Below are 22639 nucleotides of genomic sequence, written 5' to 3'. Positions count from 1 at the left end.
AGAAGTGCGCGTGCTTCTCCGCCCTCTCGATAGCCAGCTCCCAGCGCGGTGCTTTTCAGGAGCCGCTACCCTCAATAAACGTCGCGTCGCCCGTTCTCTCACAAGGCACGTGACAATATGATGTCAGCGTTCGCCACTGAATGTTTTATGCCGATGCGATGTTGTGGCAATATCTTGACGCGACAGCATTCCTCAAGGGTCAACATTGCAAATGTTAAGGGACCGCAAGTTAGAGGGAAGACTCAAATGCTACTGCTTGCGTGCTTGCTATCCTTCACTTTCTGCCATGACCTGAAGTCGTGCGCAGCGAGCTTTCTTGATATTATATCCATGTGTGAAATAAAGAATGAGGAAGTGCCAGTTGAACCCTAGAGATACTGGAATTTTGCTTTTAGTCATGTAGTATAGGTTCGTCCCCTATCACGCGGTGACTATAGATGACTATAGTAAAAAAAATAGTGTTGTCAGAAGCGGTGCTAATTAGCACTTGCTGGCTTCTCGCTAAGTAGCCAGTCAAGAAACATCGCCTTAGCGGTAGCGATGACACCTGCCGTGCTCCTTATTTGGCTTGGCTGCTGCATCCGCAACAATCATGCTTCTTCAGGTAACGTACTATGTTTGTTTTTATTTGGGCGCAATGGGCTCTTTGGAATTTTTGGGCTCTTTGGGTGCAACGCATGCTCTTTTAAAGATACTTGCACAACGCGGTTTCATCGCTCCGCAAAGCAGCCGTTCGGATAACATCAGCGATTTGCGTGCTGCATATTGTGGTTCTCGAGTAGGTTTTGTTTTTCAACCCTGCTTGTTTTGCATGGAGAGCATATACACCAGTAAAGCTGCTGTTGCACTGTAAGGGCACATCTGACGCACGTAGGAGTGATAAGGGACGGCGGGATGGGGGGGGGGGGGGGGGGTATTTTTGTAACAATCTCACATTTAAACCAACTTCCAGGCCATCAAGTATGCTGTATTGCTTCAGCAAGGGTTCTATTTTCTGATACAGTTCCTCCTAAGTTTATCTGAGCTAGCTTACGCTACCCAACATAACATATAGCTCTCTCTCTCGTTGCTCGCGGCGCCTGCACTTATGTTGGACGCAGTGTGCGTGCGCTTTTTCTATCGTTGCTTGTGGCGCTTACGCTGTATGCTGAACAGCAGCGCGTTCACTGGTTAAGAAATGGCAATGTGTAGAGCAGAGCGCCGTTTTCTAGAATGTGTCCAACGCAGAATGCCCTTTTCACGGCGGGGGCACCAAGAAAGGCCAGCGTCTTCTGGACTGGCGCTGGTTTGGTCCTGACGAAAACGCTGCTAAAACGCAGCACAGAATATCAACTAAGTGACGTAAATCACCATGTTATTAGAAGGAAGTATCCTCTCGAAGAAATCTTGTTAAAGCTTGGTCGATCTTCTGAAATGTAATTTTTTGAAAATGATGCCCATTGATTTACGCTGGTGTATTGAGGTGAAGTTCCGCCGATTGCTCAAGAGGTGGTGTCCAAGATCCATGGGCATGCAAAGCAAGAAGTGCAACATTGTGAGGAGTGCCGATGGGTACGGGCTAATAAGTTGAAGGACTTGGTGAAATAGTTGAGGAAACAACACACAAACAACGCCGTTTACGATACGTTCTTGTTGTGTTGCACCTCTATGTGGGCGCAGTATGGCTCCCATGACTAGCCGAATGTTGCAGTAAGAGTCCTCTATATATATGGTATGTTCATTGAAGGAATCACTGAGTGATGTCAAGCGGCCCTGTGTTATGTCCGCACAGATGTTAGTCGTGGCGGATGGTACGTATAAAGGCGTTATAACTGTTCTGGCTACTTCGTGCGTTATTAGCGGAGAGTTGGGAGAAATGCGACTGCCGGAGGAGTGGGGCAGTCTGTATATTTCTGCAGAGGATGATCAGCTTCGCAAATGGCGCTGCCATTGACCAGTTTTGCTTAGCAGTGGCTGATTCTCGAGGGCTGTAAACGTGGTAAGAATGAAAAGTCAACTTTTCAGTAGCAAAAAGTAGGTTTACTGACCTTCTTTGTGTCTTTTTTTATACTGATGTAGGTCACTCATGCATCCAAACTAAAATAAACTTGCAGCTTCTTTTATTGAAAGGTACGAGGCTGCTGTAGACATTGCCTATATTTTTTTTTTTTTGCCTGGGGTGCCCCGAGGCTTAACTTTAGGTGAAAGTAAATGTAAGCATTAAGGCCAGTTTCATGCGGATACAGCAAAAACGACCTATAGAACATGATGGCCATGATCAATCTTTCATAGTCTTCAGAATGGTCAGTTCTTAAATTCACACCGACAAGTACCCTTTCGCGGACTGTCCTTGTACCATGCCACGTCCAAAGTAGATGGCGGGCACCCGCTGCCCGCTGGACTTCGTCTTCAATAGTTGACCCCAAGAGCGTGTGATGGCTGGTGTAAGGCCACCCCGGCCCGAAGTATCCGGAGAGAGACTCCATCCACCCAAGAAAAATTGTGGGGAAGGGAGCAGACCCACGGGGGATTTGAGGGAACATTAGTAACGTGTTCCTAGTGGTACCCGAAAGGTATAGAAAAGCGGCGCATAGGGAGGAATGGGCTGGTGTCCCAGTCGTCTTGTCAATGTAAAAAAAAAAGTAAAAAAAGCGGGAGCCCCGGGTGGTGAATTTAGTATAATGTTTCATAGAAATTCTAATGAAACAATAATAGTTTATCTTAACTACTATATTAGCATTCCACGGATACTACTGACTGAACTAGATAGCACTCCTAAACTGGGCCTTGTTTATACTTTATTGCTGAGTTCACGCTGTATGACAAGCACAAGAAAGGAAGTCACTGACGACGCGGTGACCAGAGTCCACGGACACCCGCAGTTTATCAAGAGACAGGTGCCAAGACTATAGAATTCTAAAGTTATGAACGTGTTCGGCATCAGAAAGATGGTAGGTGCCTCTGTAATTCATCCGTCTATATTTTTTGTCAAAAAAGGATATCTTTGTAGCACATGTCATGGGAGTGGCTGATAAGAAAGCCAGCTGTTGTCACTTCGGCATGTATTTCGGTAAGAATTTCTTGATAATTTCAGATAATTTTCTATGAGATGGAACTTGAAAGAGCTGTTTGTCATAAATCTCCTCTCCTTTCAATAAACCTACCAGTTGAGAGCATGCACTCATGTTGTATGTGCCTTCCTGTCTTGTCCGTGTCTTCCTCGCACGACCACAGTATGCACTATTCTGAACTCGCCCAATTTCCGGTACTGGTCGTCCAATTATTCAGCTGTATGACACGGCAGCATGCAGATGGACATTAGCGACCATATCGCCAAAATAAATATGTTCGATATCAGTACTTGAAGCTACTTTGAATTATTAAATTTATAGCATCGTAACAAAGAAATAACTTATCAAGGACATTAATTTTCAGAGAGGCCCCGTAATTCAGAAAATATTCTTAATGTGTTTTGAAAATATGCTCGCAATTTGCAGAAGTATCATGCAAGCGCGAAACCCTAGGACATTTTATTCTAGGTCAACGTTCTGCACGGAATAGTGTTTGTTTTATCTGCCGGACCAACGCGCAGCCAGCGGAACGAACCCTTTTGCAGTCATCCTTTGAGTTTGATGTGGACCTGCCAGCGTGGAGTGTTCGATAAGGGCAGCTGCAGCACTTTGCGCCACCAGTACCATTAATCTTCTAAAATGTCTTGCTCCTCTCATGGGACAAGCTGGAATGGGACAAAATTTGCTTGAGGTGAATTGTTTGTTCGTGTTTTTCTCTACAAGGTATATATGACTCACCAAATAATGGCAGCTGCATACGATACCTAAGCAAATGCTTACCATGATTCAATTTGTCAACTTCGGTGTCACATTTTCAGTAATGAATGCGTTTGTTAAAATTGTTATGGACCTCCCCCCTCTCCCCTACTCGTAATTCACTGCTGTAAAATCTATTCGTATGGGAGGTTCAATACATGAGTAAGTACATGGTGTTCGTACAGACGTGCAGAGAGCTAGGTTGCGTGTGTCAGATATCTTTGGTTATGTAGATTTCCCACGTTATCTGGTAAATACTTACGACGTTCGTGTTTCACCGGATAATGAAAAAAAAAAAACGCATTTTAGTGAGATGTAAGAGTCCTAGCAGTTTATTATACACGACGTTCTCTTCTGTTCCAGAAATGCGACAGTCTGGAATCTATATAACAGTATCCTCATACAGCGGATTTTGGAGTTATGGACACTTCGAGATGAACTGGTTTGGCATTCCCCAACAATACATGAGAAAGACGTACGCCGTGCTGTCAAGGAAGAATCCACCGAGAGCATATTATGACGTTCTCTCCATCTCCCCTATTCTGCGACCTACCGACAGATTTACGACAAGTGTTCCAGCACCGAGCTTTAACGTCAGCACTTTGATGAGCGGGAAATGTCTCGGCTATTGGGCTGTCATACTGGAAGAATCATATAAGCCTTGGGAACCAGTCGTATTGTATTCTTCGTGCTTCACTCCTAAGCCTCGGTGGATGCGGCAGAATTGTTGCAAGCTCTCAACGCTCAGTCTTTTGGACATGCTCATTCCTGGTACGCACAACGCTGGCATGTACAACCAAATGTACACGCATCCACACCAGGAGTACCTGTATAACCAGGACCAAACCATCGCGCAGCAGCTCGCATATGGCATTCGTAGCCTGGATTTGAGGGTACAGTACTCTGGCGGCGAGTTTTACGTCACCCACAGCAGGACGGCAGGGTGGCCCACCATACGACAAGTTCTGAAGGAAGTTCGCGAATTCGTGGAAGTGACCGGCGAACTGGTGCTTCTCGATTTCCACAGATTCACGAAGGGTTTTGACGAAGGATACGATAACGTCACTGCTCGGCATATGAAACTTGTGAGCCTAATTGTTGCCGAGCTGAATGGTGTTCTTCTCGAGCGTACAGCTTATATAATGCATTTGAATGAAATCTTTGGTCAATGCAAAAACGAAACAAAGCCGCTTGGCCACGTGATAGTGTTTTATAATTATGATCAGTATAAGGGACCATATGAACATTACTTGGGGCCGGCTGTCAAGCACAGATGGCCAAATGCGCAAAGCCAAGGTGCCCTCATGAGATATCTAAAAGATAAAGCATGCGTACGCGGAAGTAGCAGTAACCTGATTTCCATAATGGCAGAGCTCACGCCCTCTTTTCCATATCTTGTTATTGGAAACCGCCGTGCAGCACAGTGGGTAAACCACGACGTTACGGAATATTTCCGGCGAGAAGGACCAAACTGCTCTGGCATTAATCGCCACGGACTATTTTTTAGGTAACGAGGTAATTGAGGTAGTCATTGAGGCTAACCTAGAGAAAGGGCGAGCAGGATTATTCTTATATCAATATCAACCTCATAAGCACTGTAACGTAAGCGACACCACGTAGAAACATATTTTGCGGAGGAAGTTCCGTGCCGTTGATATTGACAACATGAAATGTAACCCTCTGTGGCTGCGATCCTGCGCACTTCGGGTTCGCTGTCATATCTAAATAAATAAAAAAAGAACATGTGGTTTGAATGCCTTGGTGGAAACATCGCATTTTGACATCCATTATGATTATCTAGGAATCGCTAATTGACAACTAAATGATTTGAGCAGCCATTTAAAATTTAGCTTAATACACTAAATAACCAAGTACATGTCGGACAATACATAATACTGGTGGCTTCTCAACAATACCCTAAACAACATACATTGATTTGTATTAGCGTAGAATGATTCATCTGTGATTGAAAGTTTCGTGCATGATAGCTGGGATAAACAAGAAAAAGTACACATTTCTAATGAAGACGACGTACAATAACACATGGGAAATGAACATTGATCAATAGTTGGATCAATGTTGACTACGAAACCATGCTGCGCTGTGCGCGTGGTTGCGTAATCACGTGCGTTTTTTGCATTTCACGGGCTTTCACTTTTCGTCCGAAAAAAAAAATAAACACGTGATGTGTATTCCTCGCGGGAAACATTTCATTTTGAAGTCTGCTATGATTCTCATCAAATCGCTAATTGAGAACTTCAGGATTAGAGCAACAATTGTGAAGGCAGCTAACGATATTTAAATAACCAATTAAATGTCATGAACTAAAACATTACTGGCGGCTTCTTAACAATACTCTGAGCAATTTACCCTGGGAATATCCACGCAGGAGGATTTATGTATTTTTAAGGCCTTGTGCAGTGATGGCTAGCACAGCCTGTATTCTACATCAATAAGCGAATAAAGCTGACACATTTTAGATGACGGTGATTTACAAACACAGACAGAAAGATCATTGATCACTATTTCAGCTATCATTGTTGCGTGAAAAGTGGTGAAATGTTTGTGAATATGTCAATTTCACGTGAGCATCGTTACGGCATGCGTGTCACTGAGTACGAAAACAGACAAGGATACCAAGGCAGGACCGTCCTCGTCTTTTTGGTCGTTATCGGTTTTGGTCACCCCCTGGTCGTAACTATGCGGAACCAGTTCTCCCAAAGATAACCAAACAGTCCTGTGAGGTGTTCGTTGCAAGCAGGCAGAATTCGTTGCCATACCTGTGCTGTACCAGGTCCTGCGGCAAACCGTCCTAAGTCCGTGGAAACTGTCACCGTGACCTGCGACATCGTAGCCAGTGGTAGAGGAGGACGAGGAATGCGCGAGCGGTGGCTCGAGACGTGGGCAGAGGAACAGCGGACACACATGGAGTACATCGCATATAAGAATTCCGAGCCCTTCCACTATGTGAAGATGGAAGACCAGAGAAGCTGTACTTGTTGATAACTATATTGAGTTATATATCGTTAATTGCCATATTGATTGAATAAATACACATACACGTAACTTCGTTGTTATCGTATTTTATTTTCTCTTTACTTTGTCATGATGGTAACCATGGCTTTGTGGTCACTGTGATATGCTTCAATTGGCTAACCAAGGATTTCGCACCCACTCCCACTTCTGTTCGCGAAGGTGATCGTCTCGGGCACGTTGTTGTTTTCCATCGGTCACAGCGGCTATCCGACGTTACGGATGCTTCGGAGGACACGCGTTCGGCTATAGTGACTTCCGTCACCTTCGCGTCCATTCACGCTGTTGCTCACACCGGTACTCTTTCCATGCACGTTCTTCTTCTTCAGTACGGACTACGCACGTCTTGGCCATAGCAAGACCAAAGTACAACTGCTGATAACGTCGGCAGACCGATGTCGACGTCACATGAAAACGAGGCAGATACATTGGTGGGTACACAATGATGTTTTATTATTCCGCCATCCGCTCCGGATTCGGAGCCACGGAGCACCGCCGGCGCGCAGCAGACTACTGTGGATTAAATTTTGTCGACGTGACATTTTTCTGCAGACACTGTCGACGCACGCGTTCGGCTATAGCGGCTTCCCTTCCGCTTGGCTAATGGAGCAGAGTGTTTATCTGAGGCGATAAGAAAAGCTACCTTGAAAAGCTTGAGTCCTTGCTCAAGGTAATTTTAGGTATAATCTGCTTATCTATTACCAACCAGTTTGGGCTATCATATTTTTAAAAACATTGTTGTGAATCACTATAAAATTACCTCATATTCTTTAAGATAACATCCACTTGGGCACCTGTGCTAAGGCACTTTAAACATAAACCGATATATCGATATGAACCGATAGCGTCGTTTTGTCTGCGGACGTGATCCGCAAGAAGCTAGCCAATACAGCTTCGATGTAAAAAGTAGGTGTGATTGGATTATATTACGAAGAGTCAGCAGCAGTCCCCTTGGAACGTGCAGAGAGACTTTGCTGATGGCTTCCAGTATGCATGTCAGCCCCGTATTAGAGTTTGGTTGCGTATTATTTTCTGCGGGTCCTACTGATAAATTACGCCCCCTTGTTTTCTTAGATCGCGAAGCATTACGCTTATGTCTTGGCCTTCCAAAATGTTTGACAAATAGTATTACGTATCATGAAACTCACTTGCCTTCTCCTCACACTCAATTTCGGATACTGACAGTCCAAACAATACTAAACATCTATGCTTCTGCCCAGAGACCCTCCTACTATGTTCATTCGAGGGCAGACTGCATTCGTTGAGAATCAATGGTCTCGACTATACTGTGCCTGGGTAACGTTTGTGCAGAAGTTATTGGAACCATTCGAAATAATTATCCATGATGCGGCTTTCCGAAATGTACCTACTCCCACAGTGATCGTTGAATCTGATTATACATTTCCTAAAAATGCTAAACTCCTATGGGACACCTAAAAGGTTGGTAAGATAACCACCGTGGTATCCTCCAAATAAATGCAGTAATAGCCACAGATGCTTTGGTAAGTGAAGAAGAGGCTGGAGTAGGCATTTTATAAGTGTCATTAAATTGGTGTTTCTCTGATCGACAACCCGACTTTACACCATTATTCCATGCACTGTTATTGGCTATTATTCTAGCTCTACGAAAAGCTCCCACGCCAATTTCTCTAGCCATAATCATAAGCGACTCCTTGTCCGTTCTGGGCTCTATCAGTGCCAAATTCATCTACCATTCTCCGAGAATATTATTGCGATAGCAATTATATGGGCACTCCAAAGCGAATTTGAATCCAAAACACCGACGGCATCGACAACAGTTCTGCGCGTTGCTGGTGCTGCTGCATGCCCAAGTTTATACAGCTGATAAAACCACTATCCTTACTCCGTATATCTCTACTAATTTGCTATCGGAATTGATGCTTCACTTTTCGGGTGAAACTGCGACATTTTTATCATCTAAATTGCTCTCATGACGCCTCTGTTCACCGCTATTATTACACCGAAGCTGTTAGGCGACTAGGAACGCTCGATAAAGATATATGTGTGTTTTCATGGTTTTCCGAAAATCGATCACTCACGAAGTTTATATTTTGAGGAAAAGTAAAAAAAAATGTTATGTATCATAGGCAGGCTAATTTTCAAAATATTGGGTGATAGATGAAAATGACTATACGTTCGTTTCCGGCCTGTTTAGAGGCGTTATATGATACGCTTACAAAATTTCCACGCTTCCCTGAGAGATCCAAAAACGGCAGCGATTTCATGTTTAGAGGCGATGGAGGCCATCTAATGGGCGATGTGCACCGTAAGGTTGAAGTCGGTAAGTTGAGTGTGTATGAAAATGTTTACTGAAATCTCACGTTCTCCGAATTTTTATGCGTCATACGAGGCGTGTAGTTGATTTTCTAGGTCTGCTCGTGAACTATGTGAGGCACGCTGTTTATATTTGGTTGAAATATGAAGCATGTTGTGAGTGACGAACGAAAAATGTTTAACCTGTGTTGATTATTAACAACCTTTGTAAAAAAGTTACGCATTCAAGAGATCCAGAGTGTCACATGTACTGCCATGATCCGAAATGTTTTCCAGAGTTCTTACACAACTGCACAAGACATCAAGAACAAAACTGATGAAAAACAAGGATATTTTATGTCTAATTTGTCTCGAAAGTTTCACCTTCCTCGTTTAAATAAAACGTTGCAAATAATTACAGTTCTCTTTTTCTATGTTTTCATGCGTTGTTCAAGGTTCGTAGTTCGTTTATACGGCGTTCACAGTGACGAAGTAAGCACATTGTTTATGCTTGGTGAAAACAAGGGGCACGTTATGGGTAATGTGTTTGTGTACACTAATTACGGCATTACGATTACATTACGCATACAGCTGATCAGGAGCGTTTATGTGCGTTCCACGTTCTCAGAAAGTAAAATCTATGCTGATGAATTCCTGGCTTTGCGTAAAAACTTCTTAACAAGTGCTCAAAAGCGTTATAATGGGGCAAAATATCAAACAGGCTAGAGTCGGAGACAAACAACCGAAGAATTGCAAACAAGGTCCAAACATAAAAACGCAGTCCACTTGCTCTTCACCTCTGAAAGCAGTTAGAGCTTCAAAGTATGGGGTTTAATTGCATGCAACTAAAATTCTTATCGCAATTGCTCGAACGAAACAGTGTTGCTGGATATTGGGTTGTGATTCTGCAAGGTAGTACAAGTCTGCTGTCTTTTTCAAATTTCTTTTTCGCATTGTAGATAATCTCAGCGTAATACATATCTGCACTGTGGTGAAGCATACTAAAACACATACACCATTATGATTTAAAGGTTATAAACAGGGATAAGGCGCCTCAGAAAGGGTGGCCAACGTTTTGATAGGAGGACCTATCTGCGTTGTTGAAACGTTGGCCAGCCTTTCTGCTGCACCTTATTCCTGTTTATAACCTTTATATCACGTGTGCTACTCCATCTGCCAGCTCCCTTTTTTGATTTCGGATACATCATTATGTAACACATAGCGTAAGACCCTTGCCCAATCGTCTGTGAGTAAATCTTCCTGGTCCTTCTGTAGCCTCTGACCATTTCACACCCGTGACCATTCTCAAAGCGCTCAAATATCCAGAAACTGAAGGTCGCAGAATCGAGAATGCTTCGCATCACTTATCCCACACAACACTGAAGATACGCGTTGGTTATGTGAGAAGCAAACCTCACCACGTTACTTGTGGAGTTGGACCGGGTAGCGTTCTGTCGCCACTTTTCTTCAACTGTGCACTTGCAACCTTACTTCGTTATTTACCGAAGTGGGAGGACTATCAGGTATGTATCGTGGTATATGTGGATGATATCGCTTTATGAGTTACTGGCCATTGAAACGTTGGACTACAACTACAAGCTGCTGTGGATGAAACGCCGTAATCCCAATATAATCGGTCTTAAGATTTCTGTGTCTAAGTCCGCAGCCAGTGCCATCACCCTCGACTGCGAGCACGGCCGTTCGTGAAACGTTTTCGCCTGAACAATTTTTCTATAGTATAGATAAAACAACATCGATACCTTGGTATAATAGTTGATGTTCGAATCAGCTGGAGGCTTGCTGTCAGGGATGTGTGCACGTCGCCCCAGTGTCTCCTAAAATATCTAATAGCACTGAAAGCTCGCGGCAATCGCTTCGATCAGTCAAACTGCTCCACGAGTTTATCAAACAAGCGTGCTTTCACGTGTGGTTGGCTTTTCTTCTGGTCAATGTTCCACCTCGACAGATGGCTACGCTGAAGGAAAATCACCGAGTGGCTCCTTTGAGAAGCACTAGGCCTTCCATGACCCACACAATCAAACACATTACATTCCGAAACCACACTATTACCTCTGAGGCTGCAAGCTGATCAAACGGCCTTGCACCACTTAAGTCGCTTCTGTCGGCCCCACGATGGCAGGAAGCTTCTTGAGCTAGTACTGAGAAGATCGGAGTCACGCAAGGGGAAAATGACGTCTGCCTTACTTGAGGTAGTGAATGCCGGAGAAGACGCGGCCCTTGAGTGACAAAACAACTGCCTTCGGCTGCTTGTCCTCTTATGTATTCCAGGGGTTCAATGTAAGAAAGCAGACCCCTCCGTTCACGAAGGCAGTACAACTGTTCCCTTTTATTGCCTAGCACCAGCGTTCAATTCGAATAGATTACACGGCATCTTCGACATCTTCAGAACTATTCAGCATTCACATGGCACTGAGGTATATTGTCCAAAATCCAATATTGCCAAAGACTAAGCGACTCCTGCAGAGCTATCAGCAAGTAGTTATGCGCTACCGCTCACTCTCACCTTCTTTATGGGAAGTATTTAAAATAGCCAATCAAGATACATCTGAGGGTTGAAGAGTGATGTTTCAGCGAATATCATCACACATTGTCATCTCAGAAAGCGAGGCAGCTGGCGCTCTGGTCGCTTCAGCACACAACCTTGACTTCACTTACAATATTTTATGCAAATTTGACGACGCTTGACTGCTTATACACTGCCCCCTACAGGTACGCAAACACGGATGAAGGTGTCTCCAAGGAATGACCCGATACACCAATCGCTGGCCGTGCTTTAGCTCGCCGCAGTAGATCTATATTGCTCAAGTTACGCATCGCGTGTGTCATATTGCATTCACCGACTGGACGTGTGCCGAGAGCTTCGCACCTAGTTTGTGTGTACAACAGCAAAACGTTTCAGCACTTTCTGTTAGAACGCTCAACTTTTCACTGTTGCTGTATGCTGTTCAACATGTTCCAGCCACTTAATCTTGCTCAAACTGCGCTTTATGACCTTTTTTGTTTCGTAAGGTAGTGCTTGAACTCGATATGAGGGTAATAAATTTGGGCTGGAAGTCTTGTTAACCACGGGACTGGAGTCTCGTCTGTAGTGCTCGTACTCTGCGTGTGATGTGAAGTGTTGGGGTGTGCCTTACTCCCCCTATTTCCCCTGTTATTTATCTCCTTCCCCTTCTCTTTCTCTATTGTGGTGTTTGTGCTTATTGCCGGGTGTGCCCACCTGCAACCAAAATGTTGGACTCCTGCGGCTCCGGTTCAACGAACCCTACAGCTTCTGCAGTACGCTCATTATGTACAATCATTGTGCAAGCAAATGTACGATCATTGCGTTCTACCAGTGCTGACATATTGGGCAGAAACTTGGAAGTTAACAAAGAAGCTCGAGAGCAAGTCAAGGACCGCACAAAGAGCAATGGAACAAAAAATGTTAGGCATAACGTTAAGACACAGGAAGAGAGCGGTGTGGATCAAAGAGCAAACGGGAATAACCGACATTCTAATTGACAATAAGAAAAAAATTCGACGGCCCTTCCACTCCATGAAGATAGTTAACCAGCGAAGCTGAAACGTGCGGCCCCGGTGTTTATCACTGGGTTAATCCAGCGGTTCGTTAAAGTATTTGTCAGTAATGAGGTTACACGCACTTTCGGCGGAGACGGAGAGAATGACGTCACTGACGGTACGCCCGCAGTCCGCCGTTGTCGCTTGCCTTTGATGTCTCGAGTTTGCTCGGCGGTGTCGTTCGCAGCATTCGCCCGCCATTGCCGCTAGCGATTCTTCGAAATTAAATTGCTTCAAAATGAAATCTGTCCGTTACGTAAGACAATGAATGGCTCATAGCCCCGTAAACACGGCCTCCCCATTACGACGATAGAAGAGAAGTGAAATTCTACGCTGCAATGATGAGCGGCAACGCAGCCAGCTGTGGAAGACCACGACGACGACGAACGCGGGAGCAGTGGCACGACCGCGTGCCGAGCGCAGGCCACGAGCCAGCTGCGGAAGAAGACGATGCTCGAGCCAATGCTGATGATGATAGTTTTTTCGTACTGACGAGCAAAAAAAAAAAAAAAAAAAAAAAAACTCAGAGGCATTTCTCTCGGTGAAGGTGGATGACCAGCGGAGCTGTATATATGGTGATAAACTATATTGATTTAAATAAAGTACATTCCACATTACTTGTCATTTTCAACGGTGTTTATTATTTTGTCACTAATGAGACTATAGCTTTGTAGTCGCTATGGTAGACGGCCATGGGTTCTAGCGATGCTTGAGCGGGAATGGGCGCGAAGGCGGCAGCAGCCTCCCGCTGACTTCGCGCCCATTCCCGCTTCTGCTCACGCCGTCGTTATTCGTAGGCATGCTGTTGTTCTTCCTCGCTCCGCACAATACGCGGCCTACCCATTTCAGGGCCGCAACGCAACTGAGATAACGAGCCTATGCAGTGCGTGACGTCACCAGCCAAAGAGACACCTCCATTGGCTATTAAACGCAGTTGGGGCACACCGGCGATACGCTTTTGCTTTGTATCGAGGCTACGGCGTTTTTGGTCTACGCGCTCGGTCTACGCACGCAGCCATCCGCTGGAAAGTAGCGTATAACAGCTCCGCGGTAAAAAAGTAAAACCGGAATAGACATTGTTTAGTATAGACTGAGATTTGACGTCACGGGCTCTATAGGCAAACCACCGTAACCTTATCTCAGTTCCCTTCCACCCGCGCAACGGGTAGGCCGCGTGGGGTGAGGACTGCGCAAGAACAACGTGCCTGCAAAGAACACCGTCGGGAACAGAAGCGGGAATGTGCAGGAAGGTGCAGGTAGGAGAACAAAGAAGGCATCAAAATGAAGCTTGAAACAAAAAATGCGTACCAAGTTAGCGCAGAGCGATGTAAGTAGTAGTAATAATGCTTAATTAGCGCCATAAGCTTCAGATTAAACCTAGATGCGCTCGTTCAAACTGCGTGCGCCTAAAACAGGAAGCCGAAGTGCGGTTTTCCTCAGCAAAATACGTGGGCGGACCCCAGAGATAGAGCAATCTGAAGATGTGGGCTGATCCTAAAGGCAATGCAGTTAAACAACAAATCCCAAGTTACACTAATCCCCCAAAGAAGATGTCTTTTTTCAACTTCAACCGCTGTTGAGTCACCTTTCTTACATGAATAAATGACACATTAAAGATAATAGTTGAACCATGCCCGCGACTTGTACTACAATAACAAATGATCTCAGCGTTCGCGACAATGCCTTCCCGCGACAGCCTTCCGCAAGGACCAAAGATGGAAATGTTAGGAGATTGAAAGTTTGAGTCAGGACTGTGAAATGCCACGGTTTGCGTGTTGATATTCATCACACTCTGTAGAGAAACCACATGTCTGCAAATTTCAGTGTTCTTCGAAGCGGTGCAAATGGCCAGTCGCCAGCTTCTCCCTTAGTATAGGCGTTTATATTTGTAACACGATGCAAGCGCTAAGGATGACACCTACCATGCTACTTATTTGTATTGGCTGCTTTAGCAGCAAAGGTCTTGCGGCTTCAGGTGAAGTATTGCGTCGGTTTTTACTTCTTTGAGTACACTGCATGCTCTTTAAACATACATGCATAGCACTGGTTCCAAACTACACTATAAAAGCAAGCGCTTCGTATTGTGCGTATGGGGTTAAGGTTCAGGTTGTTTAGGTTTTCGTTACCAGCATTGCTCGACATGGATCGAGAGTGGAATGACATTGATAAGGATGGAACTGAGGATGGAATGACATTGACCTCCACGCCAGTATCCACGAGAAAACGCAGGCCTGTGGTTATGTCAGTCATAAAGAATAAGCGGCTGACTTTGGCATGAGCACCACTTCCCACTTCTAGTGGTGTAACGGGGACACGTTTCCCTGAAAAACTACAGAGTGCCGTGCGCTTTCGCTCTGCGTTACCAAAGGTGCGATAGTGCCAGCACGCACCGTGCCGTGATTATGACGGCGAGTGGCTGCGCGAGAAAGAGCGACCGCGCGACGAAGAGCGCTGGCGTCGAGTATATACAGCGGCGATCTGGTCTGACAGTTTGCAGATCTCGCGGAATTCATCACGCAGGCTGTGCATGGAGGGCGAAGGTTGCACAGGGGATGCATTGGAAAGTTCCACGAGTGAAACCGCGGGACTTGATGCGTCCATGACGCAGTCGGGAAGTTGGGCTAGCTGGTACACGGGCAAAGTTTAAGCGGTCACCATGCGGATGGAGGTGGGCAAACGTTGTAGGAACAGTTCTCGAAGTAAGTCTTGATCGAAGGCGGTTGCCTTGTTTCCAAGGAGCTATTGAAAGCGACGCAGTAGCTGCGAAGCTTTGCGATCCCCAAGCTCTTCAGTTTGGAGAAGCTGGTGCAGCCGTTGCTGTGCCGACATTGTCGTGCGTTTGACGAGTTCGCTCGCAAGGATGTCGAAAGGTTCTGTCGCCGGGGGTTGATGGATCAGGTCGCGAAGCTCGGCGGCAATCTCTAGCTGCAGCGAGGATACGAGATGGTTGAATTTTTGAGTCTGCGACGTGATTCGCGCAATGGCAAACTGGCTTTTACGTGAGCGGTGCAGAGTTGGGGGTCCGCTGGTTAGTACTGAGGTAATCTCAGCGAAAGTGTGGCCACGTCGCAGGGGTTGTTTGATTGCTGTCATCCGTGTCGGTAGCTCTGCGCTAATCATTAGAAGCGCTGCGGTTGTCGTCAGCCATGTCCGCTGCCCGTGGTCGCCCATCTTGTGGCGTGCAAAATCAGTCATGACGACGAGCCACAATAAACAGTAGCATATTTTTACTGAACAAAAGGCTGTAGCTGACGTAGATTACTTTCGGCGGCCGGAATCTCCCAGGACCTCCCACGGGCCGCTCGTGTCATCAGCCACCGACCCGTTTCGCTTTTTAGGCAATAACCTGTCCCTAGCCCGTCGCCGTTCTCATCTTTTTCGACGTGCATGCTGCTGCACGTCTAAGGGACTCGGGCTATATTCTGAGCATGTTGACCGCCGTAGCTGAAAATGTGAGTAGGAAGTGTAGGGCAAACTGCAGTGAGCGGACCAACAGTACCAAAGCAAACAAGTTGGCCGTAGTTACATATATGCACACCATTTCGCATAATTTGCGAAGGATAGCGAGAAAGTCCGGGGTGGACGTAGTGTTATTCCACTCCAGAGCGTTTGCAGGGGTTCTGCAAAAAAGTAATGTAGACAGCAGAGAGAAGCCCGATTTTGCCATAGAGCACCGTGAAAAACCCGTGGATTCCATTCAAGGTGTTGTATATTCTATACCACTGTCATGTAAGTGTGTGTACATAGGTCAAAGAGACCGGTGCCCTTAACCAAAGACGTAAAGAAAACCAATGCAACGTCAAAAAAGTGGTGTCAGGGCATCTAGGAATCCACTGCCAGAGTGGCGGCTGCGTCCCAGTCTTGGAAATCACGACCATTCTAATGGGGCCAAGGCAGAATGACACAAGAGATATATGAAGCATATGAAGTCGACAAAATCAAATAAAAATGTGTGAGCCTTCTACTTTTGGCCTTATCGTAGAAAGAAAAAAGTTTCTAGAATCATCGCCTCGAAATGAACAGGCGCGATGTGATTACAGTGATGACACGTGTGGGTTCTGTACTGTGTCATTATATGTTAGTCTCCTTGGTTCCATTATCGATACGCTGTCAATGTATGAATAACACGTGCAATAAAATATAACATTTAGTTGAAAGTTAGCGCTGTGCATGTGTCTTATTTTTGGTTGCTGTCGTGCTGCGCTTCGCCAGGCCTATTATGAATCCAAACCAACTAGCTCGGCCATCTGCCCGAGCTGTTCGCGTGAAAAACGAGAAAGAAAAAAGAAAGAAAAGCTAGAAGAAAGCACGATGTTAGCGGGAAGCTTTAGCAAGTCATCATCTGACATTGCTCTTCACTCCGTCTACGCGACTACCGGCACCTTCAGAGGAATTGTTTGGAATGGAATGGCTCTCATTGACACGCATGGCGGTAAAGAGTTGCTATACCGTGCCACGATATCTGCTTTCAAGCGTTCACCTCTTTCCTCGGCGGGTGAGGGGGCTAGACAATGCTGCTTGCCAATCACAAGGTGAGGCAAGCAAAAAAGATACAGACTACGATTTCACATGAACAGCCCTCTTTTTCACAGGAACAAAATTCTTGTTGACAGCCGAAAGAGCTCATTAACTTGAAGTCCCTGAGGTCCCAGGGTCAGGAATGTGCACGGTGGGGAACATTTAGACAGACAGTCGATACTCTCCAGTAGGCGTAGGGGTTTTGGCGTTGTGCTGCTAACCCCGAGTGCGCGGGATCAAATCCCGGCCATGGCGGCCGCATTTCGATGGATGCGAAAAAAAAAAAAAAAAAAACCGCCCGTGCACCGCGCATTGAGTGCACGTTGAAGTACCCCAGGTAGTAAAAATTAATCCAGGGTCCACCACTATGGCATGCCTCATAATTAGGTATATTGTGGTTCGCACATGTAAAACGTGGGAATTAAATTTTTTTAAGTGCCCTTGAGGCATGCATAAAAATCCGCACTAGCTTCAACTAATTCGCTTTGTCTTTGAAGAAAGACACGACGTTTTGAAGTCTTGTATTGCGACGAGTCACTGCGCCCTCTGGTGCATATTCAGATAGGCAGTCGATAATATCCTGTAGGCATATGCCACATTCTTGGTTAGCTTCTGCGGACACATGTCTGTTAAAGGGATTGATAACTGGCCAGAATGTGTTGTGAGACGTTAAAGAATATGAAATCACCATGATTTATAGTGATATAATCCAGCCCGCTGTTCGCCGATGTAAGTCAGAATTATAATTTTAAATTGTCAAAGAAAGTCTCAAAAACCAGTAAGTGGCGCTGCCTTGCGGTGAAATATTGGTGCTCCGCATGTATTATATGAGATAACGGTACGTAAGTAGTCTCTTATAAGTACAGCATAATGATTGCTTAAAATTGCAGTTTGTACATTATTAGGCGCTTACGCTTTATTCTATGCGTATTACGAAGTAAAGGACGCTAGCGGGCGGTGCACGCGTCCCACAATACACGGCAGCGTACGTGTGTTTAAACGCGTGCGAAATTGCGAGTATGTATCCAGAGGTTTGTGGTCTCCCTGTGAGATACAAAATGACAGCAACTAGTCACTACAATATTAGCACAAGCGTGGATACGGCAACACGCTTAACGTCGTATCACGTGTAAAAGCGCTGTTTCACCTTCGAGAAGTTGACTTGCCTAAAAAATACTTATGACTGGTTAATGACCAAAGCAGTTAGACAGGAAACCAAGAAAACATGTAGCTATTGTTGTAGAAACAATTTAACACTTTGTAAAGCTTGAATCGAAAAAAATATTGGCTTGATAAACAAATTAATCCTCTCTCTCACAGCCACGGCCACAGTCGTCGTCCGCCTCCCACCGATGCCGGCGTATAATCGCTAGCGTGCTCAGCTATCACTGTTTTCATTCTGCTTCCAGTGAACGACTACATCATCACTGCAGATCAAAAAATTATTATAAGAATGTTCCACGACGTTTTCCGCGTTACCACTTCACAATTAGAGACTCTGGACGCTAAGCTTTACACGGCACAAAAAAACTGAGTACCGCGAAAATTGGTTGCCAGTCCCTTTAAGGCCATCCAGCTCGTAGGCCGGCAATGGGGCATGAACTTCATTCTTCTGCCTCCTCTGTTTCTGTAGAAGCTACTTTAATCTTCCGGGATATTTTTGCCGTCGAGCATAGCAACCTGGTTACGTTCATCACTCAGTTACCTTCCACATTCTCTGAGCAGCAAGTTTAACCATTTCCTGCCTACTTTTTTTTTCGAGAAACCATCAAGAATTTGCGAATTTATTTGTAATTGATTCATTGTGAACAGCTTTTACTATTGGAACATCAGTATTTCATTTATTATTTTCTGCTGTATATTGCTGTAAATTATTGTTTACTGTCAATTATTCCTTTTTCAGTGGCAGATATACGCAAAGCCACAAAGACGGCTTACAGGAAGCTTTGTAATTCTTTGAACAGGAGACAAGCATGCTTTTGGTGTACTCCCGGCGACACGTTATTGCGGGTGGATTGCGGAAAAGAAAACGTAGAGGCACCCGTGGCAAAGAGTTTTTGTCGAGCTAGACCTGTCAACCTGTCAATGCGAGAGAGTTTTTCAGAGGCACTGTATCGTGCTCGCAGTCGTTAGCAGTAAGTTGAAGCTCCGAACGCGCCTAGCTTTCCAGGTCTACTTGATTACTTGAGGCGTAGAGTCGTCTAAAAACGCCATTATTGTCGCATTGAAATGGTGGAGATCGTCGCGGCAGCCGCCCCGCTCTGCGCGGCCATGTTTAAATCCCAGCGAGTTCAGACCATCACTCTGTTTATTCCCCCAAACTGCGCCCTCGACCAATTACTTTCCTAAAAAGCCTTCTGCAATTTAATTTGCGCCGCTTTCACACCAAAGCAATGAAATGTCTGCCACTCGTCGATGGCGCTAAATAGGTGAAAGGAAATCCCTGGACCAGTGAGGCTCCTCATTGGCATATTTTGAAGAAAACGCACGCGACAAGAGAGGCTCGTACTTGGCATAAAAAGGGCTAACATACTCCACCAGATGGCTTCCGTGAGCTGGGCGAGGTCAAGCTGGGCGCTTCAAGTCGAGGACTCTGAGCCGCTAACCATTGAGGGTCAAAACTATTGCACGGGGCAAGTGGCACAGATCGTGTTTTATTCGAAATGTTTTCTGAATACTTGTCTATAATTCATAGGACTCGCGAAAGAATAACAGGTGTGTGAGCAAACAATTGTTATAATACTATTTGCCAATCTAGGCGGAAAATGTTGAATATATTCTGCTATTGTGAAGATTGTCCCAGATATCGGACTGTCCTACTCGTAATGTACTGCTGTCCAATTTTCCGGCAGATTTAATGTATGCGTATACGGGGCCTAGGTGCTATTACAAGGCTGTACAGAACTAGTTTACGACCGAAAAATAACGGAAAATCAAGGCACGGACGTAGGAGGCGAGACACACAAACGATAACTTGTAAGAAACGTTTGTTTAAAGCCGGACAGAAAATGTGCATGGATTCGCAGGAAGTGCGCATGCCACACACTCATGTTTTAACAACTGTGCAACCTTTGCCCGAAGGAACGGAAGTTCGTTTCCAATAGTTCTACAGATGGTTAGCTGACGCAAACGGGTGCACAGGCTGTTAATTATTTCGACCTCAATTATCTCCCTTAAGTTTCTTTATTTATTTACGTCAGTTTCTTGAAACTGCGGCAAGCAACTGCGCATGTTTTAATAAGTAGCAAGAAGATTGTTCTTCGATTTGTGCACCTTACTGCTGTTTTCTGAAGCCATGATTTAAGCATCTAGCATTCGCCGTGTGTCCAACATGTCCAAGCTGCTCCAGTGAAAGCTAGGTTGTTCGTGTGAGGGAACCTTGGTTATGTACATTACACATGTCATATCGCAAAAACCTGCGATCTTAGCGTTCTATGGGAAAACGTAAAGTGCATTTTATCATGATCTAAGCGCTCAAAAAGTTTAATGTACAAGACATGCTCTTATGTTCCAGAAATGCGACAGTCTGGCATCTACATAACAGTATCCTCATACAGCGGATTTTGGAGTTATGGACACTTCGAGATTAATTGGTTTGGTATTCCTGAAAAATACCTGGGAGTGACGTACGCCGTGCTGTCAAGGAAGAATCCGCCGAGAGCATATTCTGACGTTCTCTCCATCTCACCTGTTCTGCGACCTACCGACAGATTTACGACAAGTGTTCCAGCACCGAGCTTTAATGTCAGCACTTTGATGAGGGGCGAATGTCTCGGCTATTGGGCTGTCATACTGGGAGAATCGCACAAGCCTTGGGAACCAGTCGTATTGTATTCTTCGTGCTTCACTCCTAAGCCTCGGTGGATGCGGCAGAATTGTTGCAAGCTCTCAACGCTTAGTCTTTTGGACATGCTCATTCCTGGTACGCACAATGCTGGCATGTACAACCAAATGTACACGCATCCACATGAGGAGTACCTGTATAACCAGGACCAAACCATTGCGCAGCAGCTCGCATATGGCATTCGTAGCCTGGATTTGAGGGTACAGTACTCTGGCGGCGAGTTTTACGTCACCCACAGCAGAACGGCAGGGTGGCCCACCATACGACAAGTTCTGAAGGAAGTTCGCGAATTCGTGGAAGTGACCGGCGAACTTGTGCTTCTAGATTTCCACAGATTCACGAAGGGTTTTGACGAAGGACACGATAACGTCCCTGCGCGGCATTTGGAACTTGTGAACCTAATTGTTACAGTATTACGTGATGTTCTTCTGGAGGGTCACGCCTATGTAATGAAGTTGGACATAATCTTGGATGAATGCAGGAACGAAACAAAGCCTCGCGGCCACGTGATAGTGTTTTATAATTATGAACAGTATAAGGGACCATATGAACATTACTTAGGGCCCGCTGTCGAGCACAGATGGCCTAATGCGCAAAGCCAAGATGCCCTTATGAGATATCTAAAAGATAAAGCATGCGTACGCGGAAGTGGTAGTAATCTGATTTCGATAATGGCAGAGCTCACGCCCTCTTTTCCAGCTCTTGTTATTGGAAACCGCCGCGCGGCACAGTGGGTAAACCATGACGTTACGGAATATTTCAGGCGAGAAGGACCAAACTGTTCTGGCATTATCGCCACGGACTACTTTTTAGGTAACGGGATAATTGAAGTAGCCATTGAGGCTAACCTAGAGAAAGGGCGCGAAGGATTATTCGTATATCAATATCAACCTCATAAGCACTGTAACGTAAGCGACACCGCGTAGGTACATATTTCGCATTAGTCCCGTGCTGTTGGTATTGTCAAAATGAAATAAAACACTTTTTGGCTGCGATCCTGCGCGCTCGTCTTCGCAGTCATATCTCAATATAAAAAAATAAAATAAACGTGTCATTTTAATACCTCGTTGGAAACAACGTATTCTAACGTCCTTTACGATTGTCTAGAAATCCCTAATTGACAATTTGATGATTGTAGCAGTCATTTAAAACATTAGCTAAATACACTAAATTAACCAAACACATGTCGGACAATAAAATACTGGTAGCTTCTCAGACCCTGAACATTATACATTAGTTTATATTGGCGTAGAATGATCAATATGTGTTTTCAAGCTTCGTACATAATAGCTGGGATAAACAAGACCAAAGGGTCCACATTTTAAATACGGCTATGAGCAATAATACATAGGAAAAGAACATCGATCAACAGTTTTGAAATGAGGGTTATGAAATTGATCTGAGCGCTGCGTGAATAGTGAACATGAGTTTATGAAATATCCCAGTTTTGTGTCAGTGTAATTATGATAAGCGCGTAAGGGAAGACAAAGACACACGCGGGGACGAGTACGCACCCGTCCTCTTCTCTTTGTATGCTTTTCTCTTCTGTCGCGGGCTTCCTGTATTAACGCAGAACCAACTCGCC

General features: G+C 45.1%; 1 protein-coding gene across 3 annotated transcripts; it reads left to right on the top strand.

Annotated features, from left to right (window-relative positions):
• The first annotated feature begins 312 nt into the window (after positions 1-312).
• LOC119455223 (uncharacterized) lies at positions 313-22049 on the top strand. 3 transcript variants are annotated; one of them, XR_007467603.1, is made up of 2 exons: positions 313-604; positions 4170-4354. XR_007467603.1 is itself a non-coding variant. In XM_049669823.1 (2 exons), the coding sequence occupies exons 1-2, from the start codon at positions 541-543 to the stop codon at positions 21978-21980; spliced, it is 1320 nt and encodes a 439-aa protein (XP_049525780.1). In that variant the 5' UTR covers positions 313-540; the 3' UTR covers positions 21981-22049. The 3 variants fall into 3 exon arrangements, 2 of the variants coding, with proteins under 2 accessions (XP_049525780.1, XP_037572564.2); XM_049669823.1 differs by lacking the exon at positions 4170-4354 and adding an exon at positions 20725-22049; XM_037716636.2 differs by lacking the exons at positions 313-604; positions 4170-4354 and adding exons at positions 14537-14667; positions 20725-22049.
• Positions 22050-22639: the final 590 nt, after the last annotated feature.

This window comes from Dermacentor silvarum, chromosome 6 (assembly GCF_013339745.2).
Source record: "Dermacentor silvarum isolate Dsil-2018 chromosome 6, BIME_Dsil_1.4, whole genome shotgun sequence".
Classification (NCBI taxonomy): domain Eukaryota; kingdom Metazoa; phylum Arthropoda; class Arachnida; order Ixodida; family Ixodidae; genus Dermacentor; species Dermacentor silvarum.
Note: the sequence above shows the minus strand (reverse complement) of the source record. Positions and strands in the feature narration are given on the sequence as shown.

What these genes read in the sequence shown, in the direction of transcription:
- LOC119455223 (XM_037716636.2), top strand. Translation starts at nt 14,589, where the DNA reads ATGCAAGCGCTAAGGATGACACCTACCATGCTACTTATTTGTATTGGC. An exon ending in CAAAGGTCTTGCGGCTTCAG is followed by an intron (nt 14,668 to 20,724) that starts GTGAAGTATTGC and finishes CTTATGTTCCAG; the next exon opens with AAATGCGACAGTCTGGCATC.